The 16,109-nt window shown below is 41.9% G+C and overlaps 1 protein-coding gene across 2 annotated transcripts in view; it reads left to right on the top strand.

The window, feature by feature from the left end:
- Prkar2b (protein kinase cAMP-dependent type II regulatory subunit beta) overlaps nucleotides 1–16,109 on the top strand; it is a 92,634-nt gene that overhangs the window by 67,694 nt on the left and 8,831 nt on the right. For both annotated transcript variants that reach the window (XM_035445083.1, XM_027417001.2), the window contains 3 exons: nucleotides 5,836–5,942; nucleotides 8,686–8,839; nucleotides 14,679–14,780. In XM_035445083.1, coding sequence (XP_035300974.1) covers nucleotides 5,836–5,942; nucleotides 8,686–8,839; nucleotides 14,679–14,780 — 363 coding nt within the window. The remainder of the gene's footprint in view (nucleotides 1–5,835; nucleotides 5,943–8,685; nucleotides 8,840–14,678; nucleotides 14,781–16,109) is intronic.

Raw genomic sequence — 16,109 nt, 5'->3', positions numbered from 1 at the left:
TACCTAGTTTTTCTCCCTGCTCTTCCTTCTGTACTGATCTCTGAGCCTTATGGGGATGCTGTGCTAGACATAGTCCTTTTAGTGCTGAGCATTCGGGCATCTCTTTCTGCCTACACCTTGGCTAGTTATAGGTCTTCGAGTTTGTCACCATCTGCTGCAAATAGAAGCTTCTGAGAGGGGAGTTGATAGATGCATTGATCTGTGGATATAATGATAAGTTTTAGAGTAAGTTCAATACTGTGTCCACTTAGAAGCACAATAGTAGTATGTTCTTTCCTAGGGCTTAGGATCCGTGTAGCCAGGGCCCAGCAATGGTACCAGGTAGGGGTTTCATCTTGTGGAGTGAGACTTAAATCCAGTCACAAAGTTGTTATTTATTTCCTTGTCTGTCTTGCTAGATGGGCTATTGTTGTAGCTTGAGGAGTTCACAGGAGGGTATAATTGTGATTACTGTTCATGTCTAGTACCTGCAGAGCGCCTCCCTGCTAGCACTGTGAGAGCTAGCTGGGAACATTGAAGTTTCTAGGTCCAAACCATCTTGATCTTACCATGTTTGATGTCATGTCTTCAGTATACATTCTTACTGTCAGGTTCTGGAGGATAACCAAGAGTGATAGTCATAGCCTATAATGTTTGAGAGTCTATGGAACCTCATTGCCCAACAACTCCAAAAGAAGAAATCATTTCTGGACCTCAGCTTTTTGTTAGCCTATGCTGTTTAGTAGGGGCATTGTTGCCCTGTTATAGGGTAATCCCATTTCTGTTTGTGTGAAGACTTATCCTTCAAACCACCACACAAGGTTAAGTATTGAGGACCTTGGGTTTAGCAGTGGATTTTTAGATACCAAAAGTAAGACACCATGACATTTTATAAATCATGGGACATTACCCCCACAAAAAAGTGAAGACAAGCTATATATAGATTGGAAGAAAATATTTGTTGGTCATATACTTGAGAAAAGTCTAGTGTTCAAGATATATAAAAATCCAATTTTAAAATGAGCTAAGTACTTGAATAGCTTTCTCTAGAGAAGACAAATGACAGGCAAGCAGATAAAAAGATTCCTAACATGGTTAGTCATTAAGAAAATGCAAATCAAGACCAAATAAAACACTACTTCATCTCCACTAGGGTGACTATAATTAAGTAAAAGAAAAACAACAAACGTTGAGGACATTCATAATGGGAAATGATGGGGCCAGTAATATAAACTCAGTGGTAGCCAGGAGTTGAGGGACAGGAAGAATGACTACCTGATTTCAGAGCATTATTGGGGTGGCAAACCGCAGCTGTGTCATGGTACTGGTAACCCTGACAGAGTGGCAGTGATATGCCTGTGTAGATTCCGAGCAGCAAGTGGAGCTTTCTGGTGTAGTGGCTAAAATATGCTTTGAGGATGAAGTTTAAACCAACAGATTTAAATCAACTGCTGGGGGAGAAGGGCTTGTCCATGGATGGGGCAAGGAGCATATGGGAATCTCTGCCTCCCTCACTGTTTGCTAAGAACCTAGAAGACCTCTGGAAAATAAGAAGATCTCTATATGTTAGTTCAAACATTCCAATTTCCCTTTGTAATTTACTAGCTGTTGTAAAGAACTAAATCATGACATTTTCAGGAAAAAGGATAAAAGTGGAAATCATTATGTTAGGTCATATAAGTCAGGCCAGATACTTCTAGAATCCATATATGGAAGGAGGGGTAGGAAGGGGAATCAGGCAGGGAGATGGATATATCTTAAAGGAGAGGAAGTAAAGGGAGGGGTAATAGAATGTGAGAGACAGGAAAGCAAGGGGAAGACCAGGAGAGGAAAGGAGCCAGCCAGCCCTGGGGGCAAGGAGCAGAGGGAAGGTCAGTAGGGAGGAACGACTAGACTAGATAATGACACTACAGGAAGGCCCATGATGAAACCCAGGTGTTTGTGCTCTAGCTTTGAAAACTAAAAGATGTAATGGTTAAAACATACTTTGAGGATGAAGTTGAAATCAACTCTTTTAAGAATGCCGTCCCTCCTGAAGAAGCCCTGAGCTCACCACAGTTTGAAAAGCACTTCCCTGCTCAGGAAGTCTGCATTTGAACATTGCCTGCAGCCACGGAGCACAGAATGACTCTGTGTGTGCTTTACAGCTCTCATTCTTAAGCAGGCCTTCACACTGAGTTAAAACCTCCACGAAACCCTATGGTCCCTGTGCTGGCCTCTGAACCTGACCAGTGTGACAGAAGATGGACAGTGTGTTCCTATGTGGGACTTTTCTCTCACTTTAATGCCCCTCCCCAGCCTATTCCTCTAATGGCAGGTTTTCATATTTCATCTGCCCCCTTTCTGAGCGTCCTGCCACTGCCAGTGACTCCCTTAAAAGGTGGATGGAGGGAAATCCCCACATGTGCTTCTGCAATTGCTGAATATATAGGAACATAGCACAATGCATTTAGCCAGCACCCATAGGGAAGCTCAGTTTTGTTTCTAATCTTTTGTTAGAAGGATAGCATGAAAAATGCTGCTGCGTATGTCCTCTCACAGATGTCTAAAGAGGGACTTCCTAGAGAAGGAGTGGTCAGGGCGGAGGCTGAGCATTTGAAATCTTACTAAATGCTGCCAGGTTTTCTCCTTCCTTCCTCTTCTTTTCTCTTTCTTTCTTTTCTTTTCTTTTCTTTTTTTTTTTTTTTTTTTTTTTTTTTTTTTTTTTTTTTTTTTTTTTTTTTTTGAGACAGGGTTTCTCTGTATACCTTTGGCTGTCCTGGAACTTACTTTGTAGACCAGGCTGGCCTCAAACTCAGAGATCGACCTGCTGGGATTAAAGGTATATTTGGGGATTAAAGGTGTGTACGGCCACAGACCAGCACCAGATTGCTTTCTATGGTGTTTATTCCATTTGTACTTTTTCGTAGAAGACAGTGAAGTGTATCTTCTTCATGGTGACTCCAATACAGTGCACTATCGAGTCTGAGTCTTGACAAGTGAATTCGTGAGAGAAGTGAAATCTTATTTCAATCTTAATTTGCATTTCTCTTCCTTTTGAGAGAAGCTGGGCATCCTTTTTCAAAGTTATTTTAAGACACAGCCCTCCCCAGAAGCACTGCGGGGCCCTAGACCCAAGTTTGGGTTTTGTTCATTGGTTTAACTGGGCTCCTTCATGCTCCCTTTCAGCCTAAAAAACCTCCTGTTCTGCAAAGTTTGTTCCGTATTTCTTCATTTTCTCTTCTCTATGGACTCCTTCCTTTCTTTGTCGACTTTGTGGTTTGGATTTTATTTTCTCTTATTTTATTAAAATGTTCAGTCTGGTGGCATTTGCTATTTGCCATACCTACACTAAGAACAAAGCTTAATGTAAATGCAGACTTTGAGTCAGTGAGTCTCTGAGAGTTTATCAGTTGTAACGAACGTACCACGGAGTAGTGGGAGAGGCTGAGGAGGTGTGAAGCTCTATGAGATTGTCTCCTTACACCCATGGACCTAAAACTGAGTAAGAGGTTGATTTTAAAGGGAAAAAAAATTAGCAGTCATGCTTTCAGTTTTTTTGTCTGTTTTTGCAAAGACTCTTTTTTATGTCTGCAAGAATAATATAATCCTGAGCCATCTCTGGGTGGACAGGCAGCACTGGCTAAATGCTCTGCTCTGCTTCTGGGACATGTACCATAAGTGGCTGCATTCAGGCTGTCCACAAAAAGCTGACTGAGAGCCCTGAGGAAGTAGGACAGCCTGTGAGCTCAGCTGTCACACCAGGGGGCCCTCTTCCCAGTACATGAAGGCTTGCTTTCTGGGCACTAGTATTTGGTGTGTCCTCTATTCAAGTACTCTCTGGGTTGGTTCGTTTCTGTCTGGTCTCTTGTCTGGGAAATTAAGTCAAGTCTTGGCTGCTAAGCATTTTGTCTGGGGTGAAGGGATTTTATAGGAAGGCAGAACCTGACCCATGGGCGCCTTTAAACCATTCAGCTTGTTTTTATCTTTGCGTTTTAGCTCCGCTCTGATCAACGAGGTAATTTTAATCTGAATGTTTCCTTTGCTATTCTCATTGCCCCCCCAACACTATTAAATGTAGTTTTTGTGGTTTGCAAAGACCTTTCCTAGGAGATGTAGATGGATTTTGAAGAGAAAAAAGACAGTGGTAGAATATTTGCTTGTAGTCTGTGTTATTCTTTTGTTTAAAAAGAAGAAAAGAGAAATGCTGAGACATGAGACATGTTGACTATAAGTATTAGAAGGCCTGGCAGAGTAGGGAGACTAAGAAGAGGAAAGGAACAGGGATAATGGCTGACTGCCATGGCCAGTCGCCATAGAGAGCACATAGGTGAGAGAGAGTAGAGAGGGGAAGCAGAGCGGAAGCCGAGAGGAAGCAGAGAGAGAGTAAATGGGCAGGGATCTGTCTTTTTAAAGGGGTCCTCTGCACCTGCGTGCAGACTCAGTTCCCATGGAACCTTGGGCTGACCAGGATACTGCCTGTTCCACCAGGTAACAGGGGCAGGCCAGCATAATGCCTGAACCTTTCAGTCTGTAGTTGCTGCTCTTCAGCTAGCTGCCCTCCACCCTGATCTGGCTTTTGTTCTGTTTAGTTTTGGGCACTGACACAAACTATAAAACTGAAGTCAGGATATAATTTCACCAGGTGTTCAGGGAACCTTCACACTAATTCTAGTGATGAATAAGAGGGAGTTGTGAGAACAGACAACTTAAAGAAATTTGAAACAGTTCTTTCCCACCCTAGCTGTTTCCATTTTTTCTCCAGATGTGTAGTGCTCGATTTGGTACTTCTTTTTCCATGTGAAGTGGTGATAGCTACGAATTGTAAGAACCCCCGGAAGCTCAGGCCTCCAGAATCTTTTCCCAGGACTGCAACCACCCCAGTCAACATGAGGAAGCAAACTCTTGATGCAAACAGCAAGAGGCTTTAATGAGAAAGGTGGACGTTTGTACAAATGGGCTCTCCCAGCATGCAGGCTAGAGAGCAGCCCTGTCCCCCAAGCACAGGCATTTTTAAAGGCAAAAACCACAAGCTTAGGGAGGGGCGTGACCAGAGTCATGGGTTCCTAGGAGGCCCTTTGCCTTGAGGAGAGGGCTGGGAATCAAATGGCCTCCTGACCCACCAGTTGTAAAACCTGAAGACCTCAGGATATGCTTATCTTGCTTGAGCAAATGGTAGCTATCTCTTTGTTTCATAGGGACCCTTAATTGTTAATTATTGACACATTGGCCAGTGGGGCAATCTGTTTCCTCCATGAGCCACTTAGGAGAGCGGCCATCTGGGAATTCTTGGTACCCAATTATCTTATGGCCTTGTAAGTTGGTAAATTCCAGGCCCTAAGTCATAGTAGTGGCCTTAGTTTCTGGGTTAGGCTGCCCTACATTCAGTTTGGAGAGTTTCCTTATCTGGGCTATATTTCTTTGCTAATTTTTAAGTCTTTCAGAATGTTCTAAAGTAGACTGGTATCATTACTTTCATTCAGATGTTGAATATGAGAATAAATAATCACAAAAAAAAGGAAAAAGAAAAAAAGACAGGTGGTGGTGGCTCATATCTTTAATCCCAGAACTCTGGAGGCAGTGGCAGATGGATCTCTGTGAGTTCGAGGCCAGCTACAGAGGGAGTTTCAGGACAGGCTCCACAGCTACACAGAGAAACCCTGTCTCGAAAAACCAAAGACACGGGGTGGGGGGTGGGGAATAAGCATCTCCTTTGTATGTGGTGAGGGATACTATAGTCTGACTTTTCTGATAAAACTCAATGGTTAATTATATTACAATTTCTTTGAAATCTTTCACAAGAACAAAGATGCTATGATTCCTTGAAAAACTATGTTCTAGATGCACATAAAGACATCTTATCTCTTTAAAAACTAGGAGCAGATGTCTCAAGTGTTAGATGCCATGTTTGAAAAATTGGTCAAAGAAGGGGAACATGTAATTGATCAAGGTGATGATGGTGACAACTTTTACGTCATTGACAGGTAAGTTTTATCCAGTTCTACTACTGAAGTTAAAAAACCTGTTAAGTAAAATCTCCGTATTCACTGTGACAGCCAATAGGTAAATCTGATGCTTTTGGTTCCCCTTCACTCTTACTACTCTCTAATGGGCACTGCAAATGTCTGGTGAAAATACACAATAAAGCCATGCTAGGTCATGCAAGGAGCCATAGTTTATAGAAGAAGTGAATCTTTAAGTCTTAGTTATTAATGTGCCTTGATTTGCTAACTTCTATTTGGTAGGTAGAAAGTAATATTGCCATGTGGTAGATACCTATTACAGTGAGAATAGGAGTAAGATATTGTGTGGATGCCTGGCAGTGGTGGCACATGCCCTTAATCCCAGCCCTTGGGAAGCAGAGGCAGGAGGATCCCTGTGAGTTCGAGGGCAGCCTGTTCTACAGAAAGAATGCCAAGACAGCCAGAGCTACACAAAGAAACCCTGTTTTGAAAAACAAAAACAAACAAACAACAACAACAAAAGACATGGCATGGAAGTATCTAAGCGGTGGTGTAGTTCACTTGGTATTGCTATGTTTTTTAAAAAATTATTAACTATGAAAGAGCTCAGGTACTCTAGAAGGCGTAAGGGAAGGAGGAATCCTTTTTTTCTGCTGTTTTACATCCTTTAGTTAGGAGAGTGAGCAGCTCATGTCTCCTTACAGAAACTGTGTAGTATTTTACTTGTGCTTTAAAATGTTTCAGGTTTTTGGTTTTGGGGGGTGAGGGGTGGGGCGTGGGGTGAGACAAGATTTTGCTATGTAGCCCTGGCTGGCCTGGTACTTGATATGTAGACCAGGCTGGCCTTGGACTCATAGAAAATACTTCATTAAACAGAAAGTATGTGCACTTATTTGTATTGACAATCAAATTGTCAATTTGAATTGGCAATTTGGAAATCTTAAACTGTGTTTTACTTTGTTGGAGAACAGTATGGCCTGCATGATCAACAGATGAACCTCAGACCATACTTTAGTGCATGCTGGGCCAGGTATTTCTTCACCTTTGTAGAGTGAAGCAGAGTTCACCAGGCAGTCCGTGTCCCTAAGCTGTCCAGTTTTGTGTCTGTCTGATCTACTGATACAGTTTTGCTCCACAGGATAGAATTGTGGTCAGCTGGTAATTAGACCTCTTCCGTCCCCTTTGGTCCCCTTTCCTAACCTTGGCCCTGTTTTCTTTCATATATGAGCTGTGTATGCCTTTCACTCATCGGGTTTGCTGATTTCTCTGTCCTTGTCCTGGTGCATGAGTAGCCTATTGCTGAGTCTCTAACTAGGATTAGGGATAAAGCTAAGCAGGGATGTACTCCCTTGTATAAGGCAGAGTCACAATTCTGGTGTTAAAACAGCTTTCACCAACAAAACAGCTTATAAACACGCTCAAGTTTTTTCATTAAATTGTAGGTGAGAAGCCTAGTTTTGGTCCAGCATTGATCTTCCTTTCAGTAGATAGTTTTAACTACAAAACCTGCCTTGCATGTGAACATAGTGCATTGTCTTTCAGTTAGATCCTAGTCATCCACTGGCAGATGAAACACTCTGGTTCACAGAGGTGGCAGGGCTTGATTGAGGTCACCCAGATAGTCAGTGCATCTGATCCACAGCCAGGTCCTCATGCTCATTGCTCTGGCCTGCACCGCCTGAAGCCTCACGATGTCAGGGAGGGAATCTGTGTGAACAGCAGCCTGCCTGTCTAACAGACTTCCACTGATGACCCCCAGCTGGGCTGGTAGCATGTTTACTCTTCCCAGTACATTTTGTTATTCATTTTATCCTATTCAGAATGATAAATCCCAAAAAGACTGTCAGTGACAAAATACAAGGGGAATAAATGGCAGATTTAAAAATAATAGTTTAAAAATTATTATCCATGGAACAAATTCTAGGATGTATCCTCATATGCCTCATTGTATCCATGAATTATATTAAAAAGACAATTTTCTTCTGTATTTACATGTGTTTTTACTACTTGATGATCCTTTTCTAATCCTTAAAAGTTGTCCCCTTTTTTGCCACTGCCACATCTTTTTTCTAGGATTTAACCAACAGGACATAGACAAGGAACGTCTCTTGTCTGCCTGACAGGTGTGCCAGCCATCCTTAAACCATGCTTTCTGTTGAAGTACGGTGTGTGGGAAGCTGGTCCAGAGCAGAAGCGATAGATAGCTTGTGAGTGTAGGATCTGCCCCCCAACACGGGGACATGCACACGGAGTCTGTTTGTCTGTAGAAATCACCAAGTTGGCATGGGGACACTACAGGAAGGCCAGCCAGAGGCTTGGTCTGAAGGTCTGCCACTTCTTAATTGCAGTTTGGGGTTGACCTAGAGTAAAGGGTCAAGGAGGGCATGTTAAGGTTTTGTGGGCCAATGGGGTCTAATGATTCAATCCTGCTTGTAACTCAACCCAGCTGTGTGTGATAAATAAAGAAAAAAGATTGTTTTCTAATAAGACTTTTTTGGCAAACACTGGCAGCTAACTGGGGTGCCAGTTCCAGCTATAGTTTATTAAAGACTTGTCAGCAAATTGTTAGAGCTATATTCTTTGAAAAGGTAGCCACTTTCTTCTACTCCCAAAAGCAGTATAACTTGCTGTTATCAGAGGGCACAGCAGGCAGCAGGAAATCAGAGTGTACAGGGCTCTTCTCTGCATTAACGCCTCATTGTAATGAAATGTCACCCGAATCTCTTTGTCTCTAATTTAATGTGAATTTGTGTATGTCCAACAGGGGTACATTTGATATTTATGTGAAATGTGATGGCGTTGGAAGATGCGTTGGTAACTACGATAATCGTGGGAGTTTTGGAGAACTGGCCTTAATGTACAATACACCCAGAGCAGCTACAATCACCGCTACCTCTCCTGGTGCTCTGTGGGGTTTGGTAAGTAAAATATTTGCTTGATCTAAATGTGTCCTTTTTTGCAAATTATTATGACAGCAGATAGGCGGATACCTGAAACTATATTTAACTTTTAATCAGTAGATGACTTAGGATTACGAGTCATTGCCATTTATTAACCATCTGCTAGATGCTGCACTGTTGGGCACAAAGACTGTGCTAAATCAAAGATTTATGTCCTGTCTCTCCCCAAGTCAGGAGCTTGAATATACTGGCCCTTAGAATGGCATCAGATCCAAACTGCTCATCTCTTATCCACACTTAAAAAACCATGAACCACAGCAGCTAGAGAGATGGCTCAGTCAGTAAGGTACCTGCTGCACAAGGAAGAGGATCTGAGTTCAGATTCCCAGAACCCACGAAAAAAGTCGGCACAGTGGCTTGTGCCTGTGACTGCAGCATAGGGGAGGGGGTATGGAGAAAAGCATCCCTGAAGCTCATTGGCTAGCCAGTCTAACCCAGTCAATGAAGTTGAGGTTCAGTAAGAGACCTTGTCTCAAAGGTGGGATGTAGCACGAATAATAAAAACACAGAGACAGATATTGGGGTTCAAGCTGAAGCAGCCAACCACTAGAGAGTTCTTCCCTGTACCAAGGCTCAGACCAAAAGGGGTGATCCTGTCCTCAGCGCGACTGCAGACTGGCTCCTGTCTCCTCCTGTCTTATATTCCTCTCTAGTGCTGATATTAAAGGCATGTACCACCACCACGCAGCCTCTATGGTTAACTTGTATGGCTGCTGGGATTAAAGGTGTGTGCCACTACTGCCTGGCTTGTATGGCTGACTAGTTGGTTAGCTTTGCACTCCAGTCGTCAGGCAAGCTTTATTTATTAGATTATAAACAAACTGTCACCACAACTGTCAGATAAATGAGTGGTTTTCAGAGTGAGCAACTGAAAGTTACAACTGGAAACTTGTTAGAAGCACACATGCTAGGCCCCTTCCAATTGATTCTGCCTCCTGCACTGAAAGGTCTTGGAGAAGGGGCCCAGCATTGGGAAGCCTTCGTTTGATGCCCTTGTTGATACAGTTTGACAAAGCACTGAAACAGTTTTCTTGATGGTGTCAGCTGATTGGTAATGTGTTTGCACTCCAGAGCAGCTATATGGAGAAAAATATCTGGTACCTGTGTTTTTCATCTGATAAACAAACAAACAAACAAAAAAATCTTGCCTCCATTCTACACAAATGTAATCACTTGCCTGGAAACCTTGAGATGTCCCCAATCCAGAACTCTTTGAGTGCCACAACTGTAAAATCCCATATATGTTACAGGTCAGTCAAGATGCAAGCACATTCCGAGTACTTATAGATGACCTTCCGACCATACATATGACATACACATGAACTATGAACTGAGTGTTTACACTTGAGACATGTTCCCATACTATTTTTGTTAGTTTTCAATATCTGGGTGGAGTGAGCATGAATGTGGTTATGTCTAAAATCTGAAATACTACTCATCTCAAGACAACAGTCCTCAGTCTCTATCTTTAAATAAATGATAGAAATTTTGTAAACCATTAGTTCATAGACATATTTGGCTGAGGGGCTTGAGAAGGGGTAGGAGCTCTTTTCACATGTGCAGGTCTGAACAACTGATTCTGGAAGGCTGCCCTGGGGATGCAGCTTGCAGTTCTGTGGGTCTAAGATGAGCTAGAGCTGCCTGTACTAGTCAGTTCCCAGGAGGTGTCTGCACTGCCTGGTGTCACGATTCACTGCAGGTGGTACTGATTGACAGGAGTGTTGGAAACACAAAAGCAGCACATCCCATGTTCTTGATATGTAGTTGTCAGGCTATTTCCCCAGGTCTTTGTAGAGGAGGTTGTTTGATTTTTCTCTCTTTGTTTTTGAAACAAGGTTTCTCTGCACAGTCCGGCTGTCCTGGAACTCAGAGATCCGCTTGCCCTTGTCTCCAGCATCTCCTGAGTGCTGGGGTTAAAGGATGGTCAGAATAAGGTTTTTTTGTTATTGTTGTTTTAAGATTTATTTATTTACTATGTATAGTTTTCTGCCTGCATGTATGTCTGCAGGACGGAAGAGGGCACCAGATCTTATTACTGATGGTTGTGAGCCACCTTGTGGTTGCTGGGAATTGAACTCAGGACCTCTGGAAGAGGAAGCAGCGCTCTTAACCACTGAGCCAGCTCTCCAGCCCCAGAAGAAGGTTTTTAACTGTCTGGTTTCAAAGGGGTAAAGAGTTGCAGAATGTACACATTACCTCGGCGTGTGACTCAGAAGCTGGTCTAGCTCATAAAAACATCTCACTCAAAGATGACAGATGCTTAAAATTTCTTTTTATTGGAGCCAAGCAGTTACTTTTTTAAAAGTTACCTTTTTAAAAGCCAGTTTTATGAGTTATGGCATAGAAACAGAGATTCTTTCATGTGGAAAGAAGCCCATCACCTAAGTGTGTTAAGGGTGCTCAAATCTGAGAGTCTGAAACCAACATAGAGGAGCCACATCAGAGCAGACCTGTGCAGGAAGTGTGATCCAGTCCTCACAGGGGTGGGTTAATCTTGTGTCTACCTATTTATTACAGAGGCTGTAACTAAAAATGGAGCCACCTCACTGGCGAAACAGGCAAGGGTCTGGGTGTCAGACAGTAAGGAGGCCTCCTCATGAATCCTCTGTTCAAGATCACACATTTTCAGATTTGCCCTGAGCACTGATAGTTTTAGCCCTGATGGTAGCATAACTAGCATGCAAAGGCTTGGCGTGTTCATGTGCACAGTTCTGAAGCTTGGAAGAAACATTTTCAGAGATTAAATTTTTTTTGGTAGCCTGCACATGTTAATATTTATAAAAATGGGTAGTTTCTGATACAGGTATAAATGGAGTATCTTTAAAAATTACAATAATTAACATACTTTCATTGTATTGAAACTTGCTTTTTAAGAGCGATTTGCATAACAATCCCTTCTGGGGAAAGTTAGCCAGAAAGGAGATTTTTAAGATGCACAGCCTGCAGCCCCATGGTTGTTAGTGAGGTGTAAAGAGAAGCACACTGCAGAGGGGCCTCACTCTGCACAGCCCTCTGCTGCTGTCAGCCTGGAGACTGGCTGGAGACTAAAGCAACGGGAATGGATGAATTTGAAACTGGATTTCCTGGGTTTATCAGGTCACAGTGGGTGTGAAATGGTAGGAGGTCATTAATAGTTCTTCCTGAGAGATAGAATTCATGATTTATTTCTAAATGGGTAAACTATTTCAGACCTTCTCTGTTTTAGTGAAAACAAAAAAGTCTGTCCATAAAATGTACCTACTTCCCAAACCCGACTATGTATGACAGTCACATGGTACACTTTTATAGATGTAAATTATTTAGCCAGATGTAGAGATTTTGAGTCACTCAAAGTTTTTGGTTTCAAAAATTACCTCAGCAAATTCTGATGTAGAGCCAAGCTTCAAAAGAGCTTAATGTTTTTGTGAATTAACTCATAAAATAGAATTTTATCACATGTACTTTCTCTTTTGTTTTGTTTTTTGATTTTTTTTTTTTTGAGACAGTTTTTCTGTGTAGCCCTCGCTGTCCTGGAACTTGCTCTGTAGATCAAGCTGGTTTCAAACTCAGAGAGATCTGCCTGCCTCTGCCTCCTGAGTGCTGGGACAGTGTGGCACCACCATCCAGCACAGCATACATTTACTTTTTATTTTGTGTGTATTTGGGGTCACTTGGGTCCTGCTAACTGAACTCAGGTCATTAGGCTTGGCAGCTGGTGTCTTTAACTGGTGAGCCATCTTGCTGGCCCAGGTACTCACTTTTTAAAACATTGGAAGTGCAAATCCAGAATACAGCTGCCATCATAGCAGTAATGGGAAACAGGATGTTTAACTTCTCAGTGTCTCATTCTCTCTGGCTGTTACCACAAACCACCACAAGCCCCCCACATGTACAAGCCCTCACATCCCACTGTTTTGGAGGCTAAGAACCATAAGAGCTTTTGGTGTCTAGGGTCAGTGATTATGGGACTATTTACTTAAGAATAAAAATATTTTATGAGAATTTTTGCAACATAAAATTTGGGAGGAAAAATAGCTTTTTGAGCTGCTATGTGTAAACATTTCTGTCATCCCTAAATTAAGTTCTGCCTTTTGGAGATCATATAAACATTAAAGAATTTAGACTGTAAACATGATGAAGTCTGGGCTAAGACCCAGTCAAGAATATAATTTCTCTGTACCTTCATTTTCAAAAAGGAGATTCTGGTAATTTGTGGGTATGAAAATAACCTAATAAGTATATTTTGTTGTTGTTGTTTTTGTGGTGTTTCAAGACAGAGTTTCCCTGTGTAGCCCTGGCTGTCTTGGAACTCACTCTGTAGACCAGGTTGGCCTCAAACTCAGAGATCACCTGCCTCTGCCTCCTGACTGCTGCAATTAAAGGTGTGCACGATCACCCAGCATAATTCTGTATTTTAAGAATGCTTACATTACCCTTTTTTCTTAACAAAATGGTTTACAAAGAATGTAAACAACTTATGATCTTGCCAATTACACTTTATAGCTCCCAGAGAGTTGGTGATACTGAGTAAAACTAACAAACAAACAAACAACAAAAAAAAATCATTCAGGCAATTTGAGTGGGCAAGTTTTGCCAGTAACATTCCTTATGTGAGCCAGTGAGCACCTCCAGATGAGTGAGGGACATTCACTTCATTTTTAAATTGTATTTGGAATAATTATTGCTGTGTACTAAGAACTTGACCCAAATAAAAATCACACACACACACAAAAAAAAGAATGCTTACATTATCAATTCTTTATGGATGACTTCTTTTCAACTAGTGTTTCTTTTGTTTTACTTCAGAGTATGTATAGTTCAGGAATATCACATTAAATTGTTTCTGTGACTGACTTAAAGAATGTACTCCAAGACTGTCCTGCTTTACTTTTTATAAAACTCAAGTCTACTTAATTGATTTTGCAACCCTGCCATCTACAGTAAGGGAATGGTATTGGCGTAATTTTTTTATAGCGTGACAGTGCCTCCATGTGGGCATAGAGCCCAATGTGCTGGTCAAAATCTCTATGTCTAAAGCAGTGACTCTCAACTGCCCTAACACTGTGACCCTGTAATACAGCAATGGGTCTCACCTTCCTAGCGCTGCAACCCTTAAATACAGTTCCTCGTGTTGTGGTGAACCCCAATGATAAAATTATTTTGTAGCTACTTCATAACTAATTTTCTACTGTTATGAATCACAATGTAAATATCTGATATGCAAATATCTGATATGTGACACATGTGAAAGGGTCATTCAACCCCCAAAGGGGTCACTACCCACAGGTTCAGAACTCCTGATCAAATGAATGCCCCTTCCTTCCTTCCTTCCTTCCTTCCTTCCTTCCTTCCTTCTTTCCTTTCCTTCTCCCCCTCTCCCTCCTTCCCACCCCATTCTTCCTCCCTTCCTCCCTCTCTCTTTTTCTTTCTTTTCTTTCCTTTTCTTTCTTTCTTCTTCTTCTTCTTTTTTATTTTTTGAGACAGGGTTTCCCTGTGTATTCCTGGCTGTCCTGGAACTCTCTCTGTCAACCACACTGGCCTTGAACTCACAGATCCACCTGCCTCTGCCTTCTCAATGCTGGGATTAAAGAGTTGTGCTACCACCACCTGACCGAATGCTTCTTTTTCTAAGAAAATAAAGAAAATAAATTATATGGTAAATTTTGTGCCCAAAGAAATAAAAATAAGAAATTAGGTGATAGTATAATCATAGTATAATCTTTTACTGTGACGTCTTCAACTACTGTGTATTCCTTGAAGTAAATGAAACTATTTGTTCAGATTTTAACTGCCTTTGTATTTGCTACTTTCTCTTCAGGACAGGGTAACCTTCAGGAGAATAATTGTAAAAAACAATGCCAAAAAGAGGAAGATGTATGAAAGCTTTATTGAGTCACTGCCATTCCTCAAGTCCCTGGAGGTGAGCTGTGATTTTACTGTGCTGCACGGTGGCTGCTTTTTTTGGCAGCCTGCTAAAGTGACCCGGCTGACAAGACAGCCAGCATGCAGGGAACCCCAGTTCCCACATCTCCACACACAGTATGCACTATAGTACTCCCCATTATAATAACAGCAATGCCAATAGTAATTTTAAAGTCTATTCATATTTTTTATGAAAAGAACAGATAGTGACATTAGGTTTTATTGCTATTTCTTTTACTACCTATAGGCACCTTTTATTCTTGTTATTTGAAAATTAGGCTCTTATCTCAACTCTATAGCAAATGTATAGGTGCCATTTATTTGATAGCAGACTTAAGAAATCGAAAGGTCATGAAGAACTACTGGTTATGCCTTTCCATGGAGGAACAACCTAAACACAGAAGGTCCTCAATACCCCATCCCCACCCCCGTTCATCTTTACTGCTTGTTCCCATTTGTCTCTACTTTTGAAGTTTGCATTCCTCAGCCTTGGTTTCTTCTCAACATATACACACTTACTTGGTATATGAGCATTTGAAATATGAATCGCACATATTTCAAATCTCAGGTCCATAAGTACTATCTCCACACCAATAACTCCTAAAATTGTCATCACTGTCAACTACTTATTTAACATCTTCTGTCAGATACCATGTGCACATCTTAACCTGGACCAAATGCCCCAAATCCTCCTCTTTGCTCTTTATCTTAGTTACTTTTCTGTCATTGTGATAAGACATCCTGACCAGGCAATTTATAAAAGAAAGCATTTAATAAGTTGGGCCTTCAGTGTCAGAGTCCATGATGCGGAGCAAGGCATGGCAGCAGAATAGCTGAGAACAACTTACATTTTGATCCACAAATACGAGACAGAATGAACACGGAGAATAGCCTAGTTTTCTGAAAGCTCAAAGCCTGCCCCCAGTGACTCTCTAGAAAGGTCACATTTCCTACTCCTACCTAAACAGTGCCACCAACTGGGACCTTGGGTGTCATTCTCATTGAAATCACGACACTCTTCCTAGAAGTGTCTTAGAAGGCACTGTCTTTGTCATTCTGTCGTCTCAGGGCAGAAACTTAGGATCCTGTTAGCACCCACTCAGCTTTCTCCATACCAGTGGTCAATGTGGTGACCGGCTTCTCTACCCTGTCTTCAGAATATCTGCAGCCTCCGGGCATTTTCCATTACTCTCACCCGCATCCATCACCTTCCGTCTGTGTCATCATTGCCTCTTGTATGGCTTACATCACCACCTACAGTATCCTGTGAGTCCTGGACCATCCCAGCCTTCTGTTCTGAACCCTTCCAGGACACGATAACTTTGAA

The sequence above is a fragment of the Cricetulus griseus genome, chromosome 5 (genome assembly GCF_003668045.3).
Source record: "Cricetulus griseus strain 17A/GY chromosome 5, alternate assembly CriGri-PICRH-1.0, whole genome shotgun sequence".
Lineage (NCBI taxonomy): Eukaryota > Metazoa > Chordata > Mammalia > Rodentia > Cricetidae > Cricetulus > Cricetulus griseus.
Note: the sequence above shows the minus strand (reverse complement) of the source record. Positions and strands in the feature narration are given on the sequence as shown.